At 38.6% G+C, this 15,130-nt stretch overlaps 2 protein-coding genes across 2 annotated transcripts; one reads left to right on the top strand and one right to left on the bottom strand.

Annotated features, from left to right (window-relative positions):
* Positions 1-303: 303 nt before the first annotated feature.
* On the bottom strand, positions 304-2,062 carry LOC136252032 (uncharacterized). The gene is made up of 4 exons (XM_066044369.1): positions 1,902-2,062; positions 1,117-1,203; positions 931-1,061; positions 304-664 (listed from the first exon to the last, which is right to left on the bottom strand). Exons 1-4 carry the CDS (start codon positions 1,915-1,917, stop codon positions 320-322), a joined length of 579 nt encoding a protein of 192 aa, XP_065900441.1. The 5' UTR covers positions 1,918-2,062; the 3' UTR covers positions 304-319.
* A 320-nt stretch (positions 2,063-2,382) lies between these two features.
* LOC136253851 (uncharacterized) lies at positions 2,383-13,934 on the top strand. The gene is made up of 7 exons (XM_066046512.1): positions 2,383-2,582; positions 2,637-2,752; positions 11,856-11,915; positions 11,982-12,517; positions 12,805-12,949; positions 13,073-13,306; positions 13,621-13,934. Exons 1-7 carry the CDS (start codon positions 2,383-2,385, stop codon positions 13,932-13,934), a joined length of 1,605 nt encoding a protein of 534 aa, XP_065902584.1.
* Positions 13,935-15,130: the final 1,196 nt, after the last annotated feature.

The raw sequence follows: 15,130 nt of genomic DNA, 5'->3' as shown, positions 1-15,130 counted from the left end.
GTTTTATTTAAAGTTTCTGCTTGTGTGAATTACATACAGTATGTAAGTTTTTATTGAAAGGGTCACATTTTAATATCCTCCATAACTCAGCAATATTTCACTTTTACCTTCCATTTCCATTAAAAGAAAACAATTGAAATAGCTTATATTATAGCAGTAAAGTAACCACTTTCATAGAGCAATCAAAGCTACATTTTTTGGATACCTTACAGTTAGATGTGGTAGTTTTATTTCACCGTTTTAAGCATTAGATTTACTGTGATGATTAAGTAAAATGCAGAACATTTTCAGTTTCTCCAGACACCGTTATTTTTATTCCTTAGCTATTATAATACATTTCATATTGCAACACTAAATTTTCGAACTTCCTTTTTAAACTGCTACTGATTACATAAGTACCTGTACATCTGGTTAAGACAACAGCACCACTGTGAGCTTGATCAGTTGTTAACTGAGCAATGTAGTCAACAGGAGAAGTTGAAGTACTGCCATCCGGTAGATCTTCACCACCAAATGATAGGAAATAACTGGCACCCAGTTGCGGTGGTGTCGTCCATGCACGTAATATTACACAGTTTGGAAAATCTTTATTCAGTGACTCAGGATTGCTTTGATTCCAACCAATACATCTGACATTCTTTGGAGGTACAGAAGGTGTTCCTTTCTAAGGTTCAAATGTATAAAATATATACAGTATGATACAAATGTATCAAATATGAATCAGACTTTCTGTATCAACAATGCATTATGATACATGTTTCAAATACTATACAAATGTTTTACTGTCAGAAACTCATTAACAAAATACATTAACACATGCATTACATTACAGACTCAATGATTTAAGGAACTTAAAATTTGTCATTGTTGTAAAGATTGTGGCTATCAATAAAAAGCTAATATTGTATGACAAACACGCTTACAACTTACAAAGAACTCGATGCTTTGTGAGCCAGTATTCCAACTGATATACACACCATGGAAAATAACACTCTCCAAACATGTCACTTGGTATTGACCGTTCACATGTATCACCACTGCATGGTATAATCTAAAATGACCTACAATGGTTAATGGTACTGATAGCAATGATTTGGCGAAACACTTATAAAATACTTTGTTTTTCACCAGGAGTTCCATGGAGATTCAAAGAATAATGGTCATCAATCTTACAAATTTGGAACATCCCATTTTTCTTTGCATCTACAGTATATGCAACATATAATATTATTATGTAATACGTAGTGCAGTACAACCAGGAGCCCATAAGCACTGCAAGGTGCAGAGGTGTGTGAAACTCGTATGAGGTTTTTTACCAAAAGCTGTTGAATTGCATCAGTGGTAATGCTATACCTTATATGGAAGTTACTGATAGTGTTGAAACATCACCAGTCACAGATGCCACCCACTGTGCACTATTGTTACACTGTATTGGGCTTTTGCTAATAAGCAAATCCATACTAGTGGCAGCTGTGTGAGATGAATTCAGCGACAGGGAAAAGGATTCCTATCTGAAGAAGAAGGAAGTGTTAGTGATGGGCAAATGCATGAACGTGTGCTCCATTTTTAGCACATTTGCTAGGGAGTTGGTTAGCAACTCATGTCCTATTGTTGCCAGCAGTTGCTGTCTTGGACTGAATCCATGTGCTGAATGCATCACTTTTGTTACCAGTACAATAACACAGTTGTTGCAGGCGCTCCTTATTAATTGCCTTTGTAGCAAACTACCAACAGGTAGTTTGTGTATTTGTAGTACTCCAAATAAAGTTCCAAATAAGGCAATTTGCACTAAATGATTCAAAATGGTTAAAACCATTAGTTCCATGCTCCTTTGTGCCTTCATCGCTTATGCATGGGCTCCTGGTATTACACATGTGGATACTAATTGTTCTGGATACTACCTGGATTTCCAACCATATTCAATGTGAAAGTTCCCCTGTATAACCACTTAACATCACATACAGGTTGCCATGAGCCACTACCATCAATGTCCTGCGGTTAGAAAAACAATTAAAAATGCAATAGACTGAATTGTACAGCAGTGCAAAAGTGGAACCAGTATTTAGGAAAGTAGACAAATTTCTTTATAAAACTAGAATAGTACATAATTATTATGTACATTGTACATAGTTTTTAACAATGACTGCAATAAGAACTAGTAAATAATAACAACAATACATAAAATTATAATACAAACAGACACAGTGGAAAGAACATAAATAATTTTATTAAATGATGATATATAAATGCCATTGTTATAGTACTGCATAAGAGTAGTTAGTGTTTGACCACTATTAATATATACTAGTATATTAAAAATTATAAATTTAAAAATGAAGTAGGAATCCAAGCAATAAAAAGTAGTGAAACAAGAGATGAACAATGGGTAGCTATTACAGTACTCTTTTGGACTCTGCCTCTGATGCTAAAACAAAGGCTCGTCTATTGTCAGTTTCCTCCTCAGAGTCTGGTACATGGCTTGGTGCTCTACCTGTACCTTCCTTGGGCACTAAGCTGGATAATGAACCTTTGAGGATTGCTCTTGGTCTATGCCTTGGTGTTCCCATCATTGTCAAGCATACGTGTGTCTGTGGCAGTAAAGTTGATGTTTTTGGTACTCACGGTTTGTCTTGCAGGCATAGTGGAGGCCGTATTCCTCGGCACGCTGCAGTGAATGAAACCATTCGTCGTGCTCTGGTGTCTGGAGTTGTACCTGCTGTTTTGGAGCCAGTCAGTGTGTGTCGTAATGATGGTAAGAGGCCAGATGGCATGTCTTTGATTCCTTAGTCATGGGGCTTACCCTTGCTCTGGGACTTTGCCTGTTCAGACACCCTGGCTCCATCTAGTTTATCTACTTCTGCAAGTGGCTGGCAAACTCTGCAGAGTAAGCTAAGTGCAGAAAGTATTCTTCTCTGATTCCATCATTTCACTTCTCCCCTTTATGTGTTGAAACCCTGGGTGCTTGGGGATCATTTGCACGCTCATTAGTGAGGTGGATAGGTTCCCGGTGATGGAACAGTCTGGTGATAATAGGGCCACACAATTTTTGATTCAGGATGTTGCCATTGATGTTCAACGTGGTAATGCTGCTTCTGTAATGGCAACAATACCATCATCCCAGGACTGGGCAGAGTTTGCCTCTCTGCCCACTGTTTAAGTATTTATTTTAAATCAAGACACACGGTAGTGTGTCGTGCGGCCCAAGAAGCCGGCGCGTAACATCCGTGAGTATATTGACAGGAAGAAAGAAAACGCAATTTTCGCACCTCCGTAGCTCTGTGCTTCCTTGATGAAACAATACGATTTTTGTTGTGGACACTCCCTCCAACTGCAGCACTCCACATTCCAAATTTGAGCGAAATCGCTTCGCGCGTTCCCGAGATATGCGACTTCAAAAATTGGCTCAGTTTCTTTTTTTTTTCTTCTTCTTCTTTTTCTTTTTCTTGTCGCACACTTACAAAAACTGCTATAAAACTCGAACGCCATATCCGATTGCCTTGAAATTTGGCACACAAAAGGGGGATATAAAGGCGCATCGCGGTACCAACTTTGGTTGGAATACGATAAATAGGCAAAGCGTTATGAGCGATTATTCACGAAAAATAACACTAATATGTTGTCACGCCTACAGGGTAAACCGCGTATGGGAAGAAACTGAAAATCGGTGGGTGAATAGGTTAACTATTAAACCTCAAACCTTTTGCGGTTTGAAAGAAATCGAGCTAAAAACCAGGAAGATACAACGAAAAAACCAACAGTGTGTAACAATTATGCAATCGAGATTAGCTATTAAAAAACGATTACTTGCCACGCCTACCAGATAAACCGCTTGGGGTAATGCTTTGAAAATCGTTGTACAGATGGAGTAATCATCTTAGAAAGGCTCATCAATGGTGTAGAAGAATCAGACTTAAAGCCACGGAGTTATAACACGAAATCCAACTTGGTGCAGCAAGTGCGAGATCGAGATACTCTAATGGAGCAGTCATCCTAATAGAGCAGTCACCCTGAAGAGAATTCAAGAGATCAGCTAGAAATAAGAAACCTGTATAGAGATCAGCTACACACAAGTCACCCTGTAGAGAGATCAGCTAGAAGAAGTTACTTTGTAGGGAGTTCATGCAACTATGGAAAGAGATAGTTCAACTAGAAAAAATCACCTTGTACAAAGAAACCACCATGTAGAGAGTTCAGCTACAAACAAATCGCCCTGTGGAGAGATCAATAGAAGAAGTTACCTTGCAGAGAGTTCAGCTACAAAGAAACTATCATGTAGAGAGTTCAGCTACAAACAAATCTCCCTGTAGAGAGATCAGCTAGAAGAAGTTACCTTGTAGAGAGTTCAGCTTCAAACAAATCACCCTGTAGAAAGATCAGCTAGAAGAGGTCACCTTGTAGAGAGTTCAGTTACAAAAAAACCACCATGTATAGAGCTCAGCTACAAACTAGTGACCTTGTAGAGACATCAGCTAGAAGAAGTTACCTTGTAGAGAGTTCAGCTACAAAGAAGCCATCATGTAGAGAGTTCAGCTACAAACAAATCTCCCTGTAGAGAGATCAGCTAGAAGAAGTTACCTTGTAGAGAGTTCAGCTTCAAACAAATCACCCTGTAGAAAGATCAGCTAGAAGAGGTCATCTTGTAGAGAGTTCAGTTACAAAAAAACCACCATGTATAGAGCTCAGCTACAAACTAGTGACCTTGTAGAGACATCAGCTAGAAGAAGGTACCTTGTAGAGAGTTCAGCTACAAAGAAACCATTCTTTAAAGAGCTCAGCTGCAAACAAATCACCTGTAAAGAATTCAGCTACAAATAAATCACCCTGTAGAAAGATGAGCTAGAAAAAGTTACCTTGTAGAGAGTTCAGTTACAAAGAAACCGCCATGTAGAGAATTCAGCTACAAACTAGTGATCCTGTAAAGACATCAGCTAGAAGAAGTTACCTTGAGAGAGTTCAGCTACAAAGAAACCATTATTTAAAGAGCTCGGCTGCAAACAAATCACCTATACAGAATTCAGCTACAAACAAATCACCATGTAGAGAGATCAGCTAGAAGAAGTTAACTTGTAGAGAGTTCAGCTACAAAGAAACCATCATTTAGAGAGTTCAGCTCAAACAAATCACCTGTAGAGAGTTCAGCTACAAACAAATCTCCCTGTAGAGAGATCAGCTAGAAGAATTTACCTTGTAGAGAGTTCAGCTACAAAGAAACCACCATGTAGAGAGTTCAGCTGCAAAGAAATCACCCTGTATAAAATTCTGCCACGAACAAATTGCCCTGTAGAAAGATCAGTTAGAAGAAGTTACCTTGTAGAGAGTTCAGCTACAAAGAAACCATTCTGTAAAGAGCTCAGCTGCAAACAAATCACCTGTACAGAATTCAGCTACAAACAAATCACCCTGTAGAGAGATCAGCTAGAAGAAATTACCTTGTAGATAGTTCAGCTACAAACAAATCACCCTGTAGAAAGGTCAGTTAGAAGAAGTTACTTTGTAGAGAGTTCAGCTACAAAGAAACCATTTTATAAAGAGCTCAGCTGCAAACAAATCACCTGTACAGAATTGAGCTACAAACAAATCACCCTGTAGAGAGATCAGCTAGAAGAAGTTACCTTGTAGATAGTTCAGTTACAAACAAATCTCCCTGTAGAGAGATCAGCTAGAAGAAATTACCTTGTAGAGAGTCCAGCTACAAAGAAACCATCATGTGGAGAGTTCAGCTGCAAAGAAATCACCACTGCCCAAATTTCAAGGCAGTAGCTCTTTCCAATCTGAAGTTATCAATTGTCAAAGTTGGCAAATTGGATGTGTGTGGAAGGCCCCTTTTCGCAAATCTGGTCACATATGTATTATATATATAATTTGTACATTTACTGATAAAATATTTAAAGTACATCTACTTCATCTTCTCTTCTTCCTGTAGTAAAGAAAAAAATCATAGATTAAAAAAGTCCCAAAGCTGGCCATAGGCCGGCTTTGGGGTATACAAATACAAAAAGAAATGAAATCTAATCCAAAACAGCCAAGCTGTAAAAAAGTGTGCGGCCCTCAGAAAGGCTATGGTGAAAAAAGATGTGAAATCCAAGGTGGCGGCCAAGAAATGGCTGTGATGGTAGGTTAATGGTAAAAATTTTAATAACGACAATTCGGGTGAATTTTTGTGCCGCTTCACAAAATTTACCTGAATTGTCATTATTAAAATTTTTACCATTAACCTACCATCACAGCCATTTCTTGGCCGCCACCTTGGATTTCACATCTTTTTTCACCATAGCCTTTCTGAGGGCCGCACACTTTTTTACAGCTTGGCTGTTTTGGATTAGATATATATATATATATATATATTCCAGTACAGCTCAGTGGGAAATCCCTACTTTGGCATGGTATAACAATTATTTTGTGTTCAATGCCAAAGTAGGGATTTCCCACTGAGCTATACTATAATAGCTACCATTGTTCATCTCTTGTTTCACTGCTTTTTATTGCTTGGATTCCTACTTCATTTTTAAATTTATAATTTTTAATATACTAGTTTTTTGATAAAGCATACAGCTAGCTATAAACACGTGACTGTTCACTGCTGCATTAGAGTATCATGAGTCAGCCTGCAAAGATGTGTGCTTTCCCAAAAGGGGGTGTGGTCATCGTGGTTTTGATCGATTCATATAGTATTAGATGGCATTACTCCGTTCTGCCATCTTGGCTATCTGGGGCAGTAGGACCGTGAGACCTGTACATGTGGAGCGCCCCACTACCTTTGCTGAACTGCACTTGTCAGAGGTTCAGCTTGATTCATCTGTTTAATGTGTTTATTTTATTTTGTATCTGTTTAATGTGTTCGTGTATGTAATAATAGAGATTTCCAACTAAATTAAATAACTAACATTCCATGCATTCATTGGTATGATAAATATTGTGCTATTTTTCAGGGTCATTTCGGTACAAACCCCACCTCAATTGGTGGTTCCTATCAAAAGATATAAGCAAAAGAAGTTGACAGTATGATGATTTTTGTGTTCAATGCTTTTTATGTATACCACATGGCACCAAACACAATATTCAAAGTGTCATAAATCTAGATAGGAAACTAATAATGACATGAAATTTTCACTACATATCTATTTTATGGAGAACAGCATATGAGCTAGGTAAAACCTCTCAAGAGTGACCATTTCTTTGTAGACTGACCACTCAGAATATTACATGAATAAAGCAAGTGATTCACAAATAAAACTGTGTATATTGTGTAATACTAAGTATACACAGGTACCCAATGCATTTTCAGGGATAGCTAACTAGGAAAATCAGTAATATTATATAATATGGTAAGTAGTGACATCACAAGTCACAATCAACAAATATTTTGGAAACATGCTAATCAGATAACAAAATGTAAGACCAATACTATTTTTAAAATAGATTTGTTTGGACACTGTTCAACTTTATTTGTCACATTGTAAGCACTAAGGATGATAATTATTATATAACACAATGACATCACTATAGTACAAAGAGAAATTATAACTAGTTTCTAACCAAAATTACAATCATAGAAGCTGTTAATAATGGATCAAAACAGCAATAAATATGCCAGAATATAACAAGTAAGTGTGAAGCCATGTAAGGCCGGTATCACGTGCCAATCTCCACTTTTGAAAAGATTATGCTCAACCTTGAACCTTAATTCCATGCAAGACAACAAACTGCTCACCTTCAAACTATACTTGCATCGATGCAGAGAAATGCCTTGAAGTCCCGGGTGATTGTAATGCTGAATTCTGAACAGTGCTAGATGGCGATTTATCTTTTAAAAGGCCATATTTTCATCGTAATCCAACATCAATCGTCCTCCAATCATAAAACACACAGAAGAATCGAAATCAGCGTATGAGGTTTGCCCAGAAACACTTCTTTCGTCCTCATCAGCCATAGATTCACGCGAAAACACTCGGAAACTTTGACTATCACTGGTGCCGCATTCTTCCAATTAGAATTACATACGCAATTATTTGTACGGGCTCCCTATGGGGATTTTTATTTCTCAAACTTTGATTTGATATATTTCAATAAATACCGCATGGATTTTAATCCAGTAAAGTGCATTACGAAGTACGAAGCATTGACTACCATTAACTAGAACGGCAGCTTGTGAAACATTTATTGAAGGTGTGTAATTTAAGTAGCAAAAATATGTGTGAAAAATTGGTTGGTTGGAAATCACTAGTAATAACACAGTTGAAAAAAAAATTTCATCAGCTAAAATATTAAATTAAAAAAAAATTAGAGAAGAGAATCTCAAATCCAAGCTCAAATCAGCCTACCAACTTGAAGGTGTGTGGTCACAAATACAGCTAGCATAAAAGGGTGTGGTCATCATGGTCTCGATCGATAATACATAGAATTTTGAATAAAGAATGGGCCGACATGATGTTGTGACCTATCATAGAGTACCAGTACCTTCATACAGTAGCATAGCCTAAACGCCTTAAATAATTTAGCATAAGAATGCAAATGTCAGAATCATTGCAGGGGCAGATTTAGGGAGGGGGCTAAGGGGGCTGTAGTCCCCCCTTTCCTTTCTAAGTTAGTACTTGGCCAATAAAACCCCAACTCTTCTACGTGTAGCAAAAGCAGTCTTATTTCAGGAACTATGTATCGCTATCAACGCAAATAATGTCTATGTAACTATACCTATTGTTCAACTTTGTTCCAGGAGAGTATAGCTTCCTTTTCCTCAAGGGTTTTTCGAGAAAAAGTTTCGATTGTGGGTTGCATCTTTAGTTACAAAATTTTTAATTGTGGGTTTTGTTTTATTCAGATAATTAGCAATGTTTTCCACTATGGCTATCAGAGGTGATTAGTGTGGTTTTTATGAATTTATTATATGATTCAAAAAGTGTTGGTTGGTTTAATTGGCTAGAGTTATCAGTTTCAGTATAATATGTATATAGTTACCAACTCAACCATCTAACAAACTGTAGCCTTTGGTTATGTTACAAGTTTATAAGGCAGCTATAACACTTTTGTCTATGAATGTAAAATCTGTATCAGTTACCTTCTGATAATGACCCCATTCTGTGGGTTATGGTGCTGGTATTTGTAGCTAGCTATAGATCAGTCTTCATAACCCGGCAGATCAAGACTATCACAACAGCAAATTCAAAAACCCCATAAATGCAAACAATATTATAGTTGCACTTTGCTAAGAATTTCCAGTGGATTAGTACCATTCACTGCATTCTGCTTTTCAGTACACTTTATTGGTGTTAAGGCTCAGTAACAAAGTGTCACTAGGCTAAGGAGCATGCATACTATTATTATTGTGACGTTCAACACCACTACTACTTAGCTATACATGTTTCTTCCACACATTATCCCGCAAAGGTTTCCCTATTGTCTGACTTTGTTTGATCATGGGAGTATTTAGAAACAGTATCCTTCATGCAGACTGCAAAATCATCACAGTCAAACTTGTGTAGTTTGTAGTCATAGTCACCCAATGTTGATGAATCCCAGGTGGTCTTTAGAAGATAATAGTCTAGTGTTCCATTAAGAGAGTCTGCCATGAGTCTGTTGATGTTGAGGCTGGGGTAAGCATTTTCAACAATTCTTCCATGATGTGTGAAATAATCTACTCCTTACAGTGGATCCAACAACATTATTTTTATAGACAGTTGAGGCGTTGAAGAGGAGCTGTTGCATTACGGTATATAGCTAGCTATATCTAAATGCTTGCTAGCTACAAATGATAAGATTATCATGCATGCATGATAGCTACTCAATGAATATTGCAATCAGTCTTGATTTAATGAAAAAGTAAAAGTGTTTTGATAAACTAAAGTTCCACTATTTTCCACTGAAAAACTGCTAAAAACACTATCAGATTCACCTTTAGAGGACCTAATTTTCAAAAATTTCCTGTCCCCAGACCCCCCAGGCTGGCATGCTTTGTACACTAATGTAGGCATTATTCCAAATAGCTAATTTGACCATGAATACTACATGAATCTTACCACTTGGGGCTTCTGAGAAGGCTTGGTATCTTCTAATGTCTGGCTAGTTACCTACGCATGTCTCTGTCCAGTTTGCCCCCCCTTTCAAAGAATCCTAGATCCACCCCTGCATTGTCATTGTCACTACTGTTGTGCTTGTCAGGATCTTCATCTTCACTACTATGTATCTAACAAATTCTCCTACTCCTCTCAACAAAATTTTTCATCATCACCGTCATCAATGAGCCATTTATGCTTCTTGTATCTCTCCTTATGCACAACCCTTCCTGCTTTATCTTTCAGCCACAAATCTATGGCTCCATCTGCTTTCTATTTACCAAGTTTTGGGCCCTCCATATGTATTTGTAAAAGTTGATCCAACGTGTCTTTTCCTAAACAGATATCGTGGCTTGATTTGATCAACTTCAGCTGTGAAAATACTTGCTCCAGTCCACCATTAGCCATAGGCAAGCAGAACAATAACTCAGCCACACCAAGAATGTTGCTCCATTGCTTTGCTACTGGAGCATTGAAAAGTTTTCACCAACTCAATTTGTAATCTAAGACTAAATTTAAATAGCACTTAGCATATGCTGTCATATCTTCCCATTCATCTTTTAACAGGGACAAATAAATGGAAGCATTTGTTAGTGGCACCTCAAACCTCTTTGCAATTGATTCAATATCAGAATAAGCAAATGAAGCTGACTCACTTTTTTCCCAGCCATAAGTAGCAAGAACAGTCAGTGCATTGGTAAGTATTTTTGTCCCCTTAGACATAATATGATTAACGAATACATGACAGGACACCATCTACTACAGCAGCAAAATTGCTGCTAGAGTATTTCAATCCATTTTACAATTTTTTTAACCACATACCCTTGATAAGAAAAAGACCCATCCTGTTCTTCTTTACCTCATGCAAATACTTTGCTGACAGTGAGAAACTCCTAAAATGGTGTAGTTTTTAATTTCTCAAATGCACTTTTGGTTTTCATTGTGCTTTCAATTGCTTGGTAGACCAAACTTCATTATCCTGTAGGATCTTACACAAAGTAGCTGCAGACTTAAGAACATCTACAAAAAAAGCGCAACCCAGTAACATTTCAACTTCTCCCCAATGTTTAAGGTAGCCCTACAGATTTCACACTGAAATCTAATGTATGAGCTTTTAAATGGCCTAAATATGCACCACAATGGTCAATCATCCTTTCTAATGCCTTCACTTTGTGAGCAACAAAAGGAGTTGCATTTGCACTTAAAGGACAATCGCCGCCTTTCTTCGGTAATTCAGATGGATCCAAAGACTCCTTGAGATCTGCAACAATGTCTTCTAACTGTCAACGTTTCTTGGGTGAACTTTCATTAACTTTAAAACTACGCCAACAATTGTGCTGAAGTAACTTGACTTCAGAGCATCTTTCAAGGCCAACTCTAAGTGGTGAGATGAACACCAGACCACCACCAGTCAAGGAAATTCCCTAGTAAGTAAACCCTTCACACTGCCTTACGTAATGTTTGCATTGGTTCCATCACATCCAAAGGCTGGATTTTGATTCTTCTAAACCCATGTATCACATAGCTTTTGTATAGGCATCATACTGACCTTCAGATGTTGCATGTTGAAGATATTGTGTAGTGAGAAACCTGTCTCGGACATTGTGGTAACTGTACTTATTGGGTTTCATGCATATACATTATTTCTTGTAATTGCATTTTGGGTGTAAGCCACTAGGGCATTAATTGTATTGTGGTTACTTTTACTTAGGTATATATAGGTCTTAGTTTTTGTACTGTGTTCAGTTGCTGTAGTTGTCTTGTAGTTTTGTGTTTCAATTCACTATTATATTCTTTGCTATTAAGTGGGTTACTACATATTGGCGACGAGGATTCCAATGGCTACTTCAATTCCTGCTGCTATTGGTGAATTTAACAGCCAAGTTGAAGACTGGCAATCCTATACTTAACACTTGCAACAATATTTCATAGCTGCTAGCGTTACTAATGAAGCTAAACAGCGAGCTATATTGCTAAGTGCATGTGATGCACGCACTTACAGGCTAATTCGTTCTCTATCAGCTCCTAATGATCCAAAAGACACATCTCTATCTGATTTGATCAAACTGATGTCTGAACACTATCAGCCAAAACCGTCTGTTACAGTACAGCGATTCAAGTTTCATTCTCATTTTCATAAATGTGGGGAATCAGTGGCAACCTGTGTAGCAGAACCTAAAAAAAATTCAGAACACTGTGATTATGGTGACAAACTGATAGAGATGATTAGAGATCAACTGGTCTGTGGCATCAATGACAGTCACATCCAACGACGTCTGCTGGCTGAACCAGACTTGACCTATAAAAAAGCTTTTGACCTAGCACAAGCTACCATTGATCTTCAAGGCTCAAAACAGCACCGCAATCCTATTGACTTGCACTACACAGCTGTCAAGAAATCTGCTACCGTTGTGGAGGAAGTCACAAGGCTCCAGAATGTCAACACAAAGATGCTGTTTGCCTCTCCTGTGGGAAAAAAGGACACTTGGCAAAAGTCTGTAGAAGCAAAATCAAGGACTCAAAGAAACCACAAACTTTTCTCAAACACACAGAGAAGCCTAAGAAAACCCACCATCTGGATGAGGGGAAGGATGATGATGAGTACAACATGTTTACTGTTAACTCAACCACCAATCAACCCTTGGCACTCCCTGTTACTTTGAATGGTGTTAACCTGACCATGGAGATTGACACTGGTGCTGCTAAGTCAGTGATAAGTGAAAACACATTTACACAATTATGACCCAACCATAAGGCACCCTCTGTGAAGCCAACCAATGCTACACTGAAGACATACACTGATGAGAAAATTAAACCAGTTGGTGTTATTTCTGTTTCTGTAGAAGTGAATAAACAAAAACAGCAGCTCACTCTTCTCATTGTTCCTGGTGATGGCCCCAGTTTGTTTGGGCATGATTGGCTGGCTTATTTTTGGCTGGCATATTTTTGGCTGGACTAGTCACAGCTCCACAGAGTACATGTTACAGATGAACTTCAAACAGTTCTTGACTTACATTCTGCAGTGTTCAAACCTGAGCTTGGGCTAATTACTGGAACTGCATCCAAAATCCATATTGATCCATCCACACCACCCAAATTTTTCAAAGCTAGACCAGTTCCCTATGCTCTCCCGGACCATGTGGACAAGGCGATTGATCAATTGGAACAGGCTGGAGTCATCCAACCAGTAAAACATTCTGACTGGGCTTCCCCTGTTGTCCCTGTTGTCAAGCAAGATGGCTCCATCCGCCTTTGTGGTGATTACAAAATTACAGTCAATAAAACAGCTAAGCTTGATAGTTATCCTTTACCTCGTATTGATGACTTGTTTTCTTCTCTTCAGGTGGTCAAGAATTCACCAAACTGGATTTGGCACATGCGTATTTGCAAGTACCCCTGGAAGAAGACTCCAAGAAATACACAACTATCAATACACACTGAGGTTTGTACCAATATACCAGATTACCTTTTGGTATTGCTTCAGCTCCTGCTATCTTTCAACGAATCATTGAAAGCATCCTTCAGGGTTTACCTCACACATGTATTTACCTCAACGACATACTTCTGACAGGTAAGACTAAGACTGAGCATCTTAACAACCTAGCAGAAGTTTTGACCTGCCTAGAAAAAGTGGGGCTTTGCCTGAAGCAAGAGAAGTGCTCTTTTATGCTACCTTCAGTAGATTACTTAGGGCACACCATGTCAGCCAAAAGCGTACAAAAAACTCAAGAGAAGGCACGTGCCATTACTGATGCTCCTACCCCTGGAAATGTGTCACAGTTCCATTCATTCCTTGGACTTGTGAACTACTACAGCAAATTCCTACCTCAGCTAGCCACAACCCTGGCTCCTCTTTATTTTCTGTTACAGAAGAAGTCAAAATAGCACTGGGGAGAGAAACAGAAACAAGCCTTTAAAGAAGCCAAACATCAACTTTCATCCACAACCTTACTAGCTCATTTCAATCCTGACTGTGAGTTAATTTGTGATGCCTCCCCATATGGGGTAGGCGCTGTTTTGTCACAGAAGGATCCAGATGGCTTGGAGCATCCTATTGCTTTTACCTCAAGATTACTGGCTCCAGCAGAACGTAAATACTCCCATCTGGATAAAGAGGGCTTGGCCATTGTTTATGGTGTTAGGAAATACCACCAATACCTGTTTGGCAGACAATTCACCATCCTGTCTGACCATAAACCCCTTCAACATATTTTTGGAGAATCACACCCTGTTCCTCAAATGGCTTCTGCCAGACTCTAGAGATAGGCATTAACCTTAGGAGCTTATGATTACAAGATTTCCTACAGACCAGGCAAAGACCATGCAAATGCTGATATGATAAGTTGATTACCACTGCCAGAAAGCCCACAAGATGTTCCCTTGCCTGGTGAAACTATTTTACTTTTAGAACACTTGCAATCAGCACCAATAACTGCAAATCACATCAAGAAATGGACTGACCAACACCCAACCCTATCAAGAGTGAGAAATTTTGTATTGAATGGATGGCAGGCACTTACTAGTGATGAATTTGCTCCTTACTATCAGCACAGAAATGAACTAAGTGTGCAAGATGGGTACATCCTACGAAGCAGTAGAGTGATTGTACCCCCAGCTGGCAGGCAATCTGTACTGACATTGTTGCACGAAGGTCACTTGGGAATTTCCCAAATGTTTTTTTTTGGTGGCCACAGATTGACAAGGATCTTGGAAGATGTTGTGAAATCATGCAATGAGTGCCAACAAACCCACCATGCTCCACCAGCATTCCTGGGAATGGCTTCGCTGTCCTTGGTCACGTTTACACATTGATTATGCCGGACCAGTGGAAGGGAAGATGCTACTTAATGTGGTTGATGCATACTCCAAATGGCTTGATGTTGCAATTGTTAATTCAGCTACCTCAACAGCTACCATTGAGAGTCTGAGAAGAATGTTTGTTACTCGTGGCATTCCTGAATCCATTGTCTCAGATAATGCAACTGTATTTGCCAGTGAAGAGTTCACTGAATTTGTGACAATGAATGGTATCCACCACATTCGATCAGCATCACATCACCCAGCCACTAATGGCCTTGCTG

This window comes from Dysidea avara, chromosome 4, assembly GCF_963678975.1.
Source record: "Dysidea avara chromosome 4, odDysAvar1.4, whole genome shotgun sequence".
Classification (NCBI taxonomy): Eukaryota; Metazoa; Porifera; class Demospongiae; order Dictyoceratida; family Dysideidae; genus Dysidea; species Dysidea avara.
This window is presented reverse-complemented; position numbering and strand designations above follow the sequence as displayed.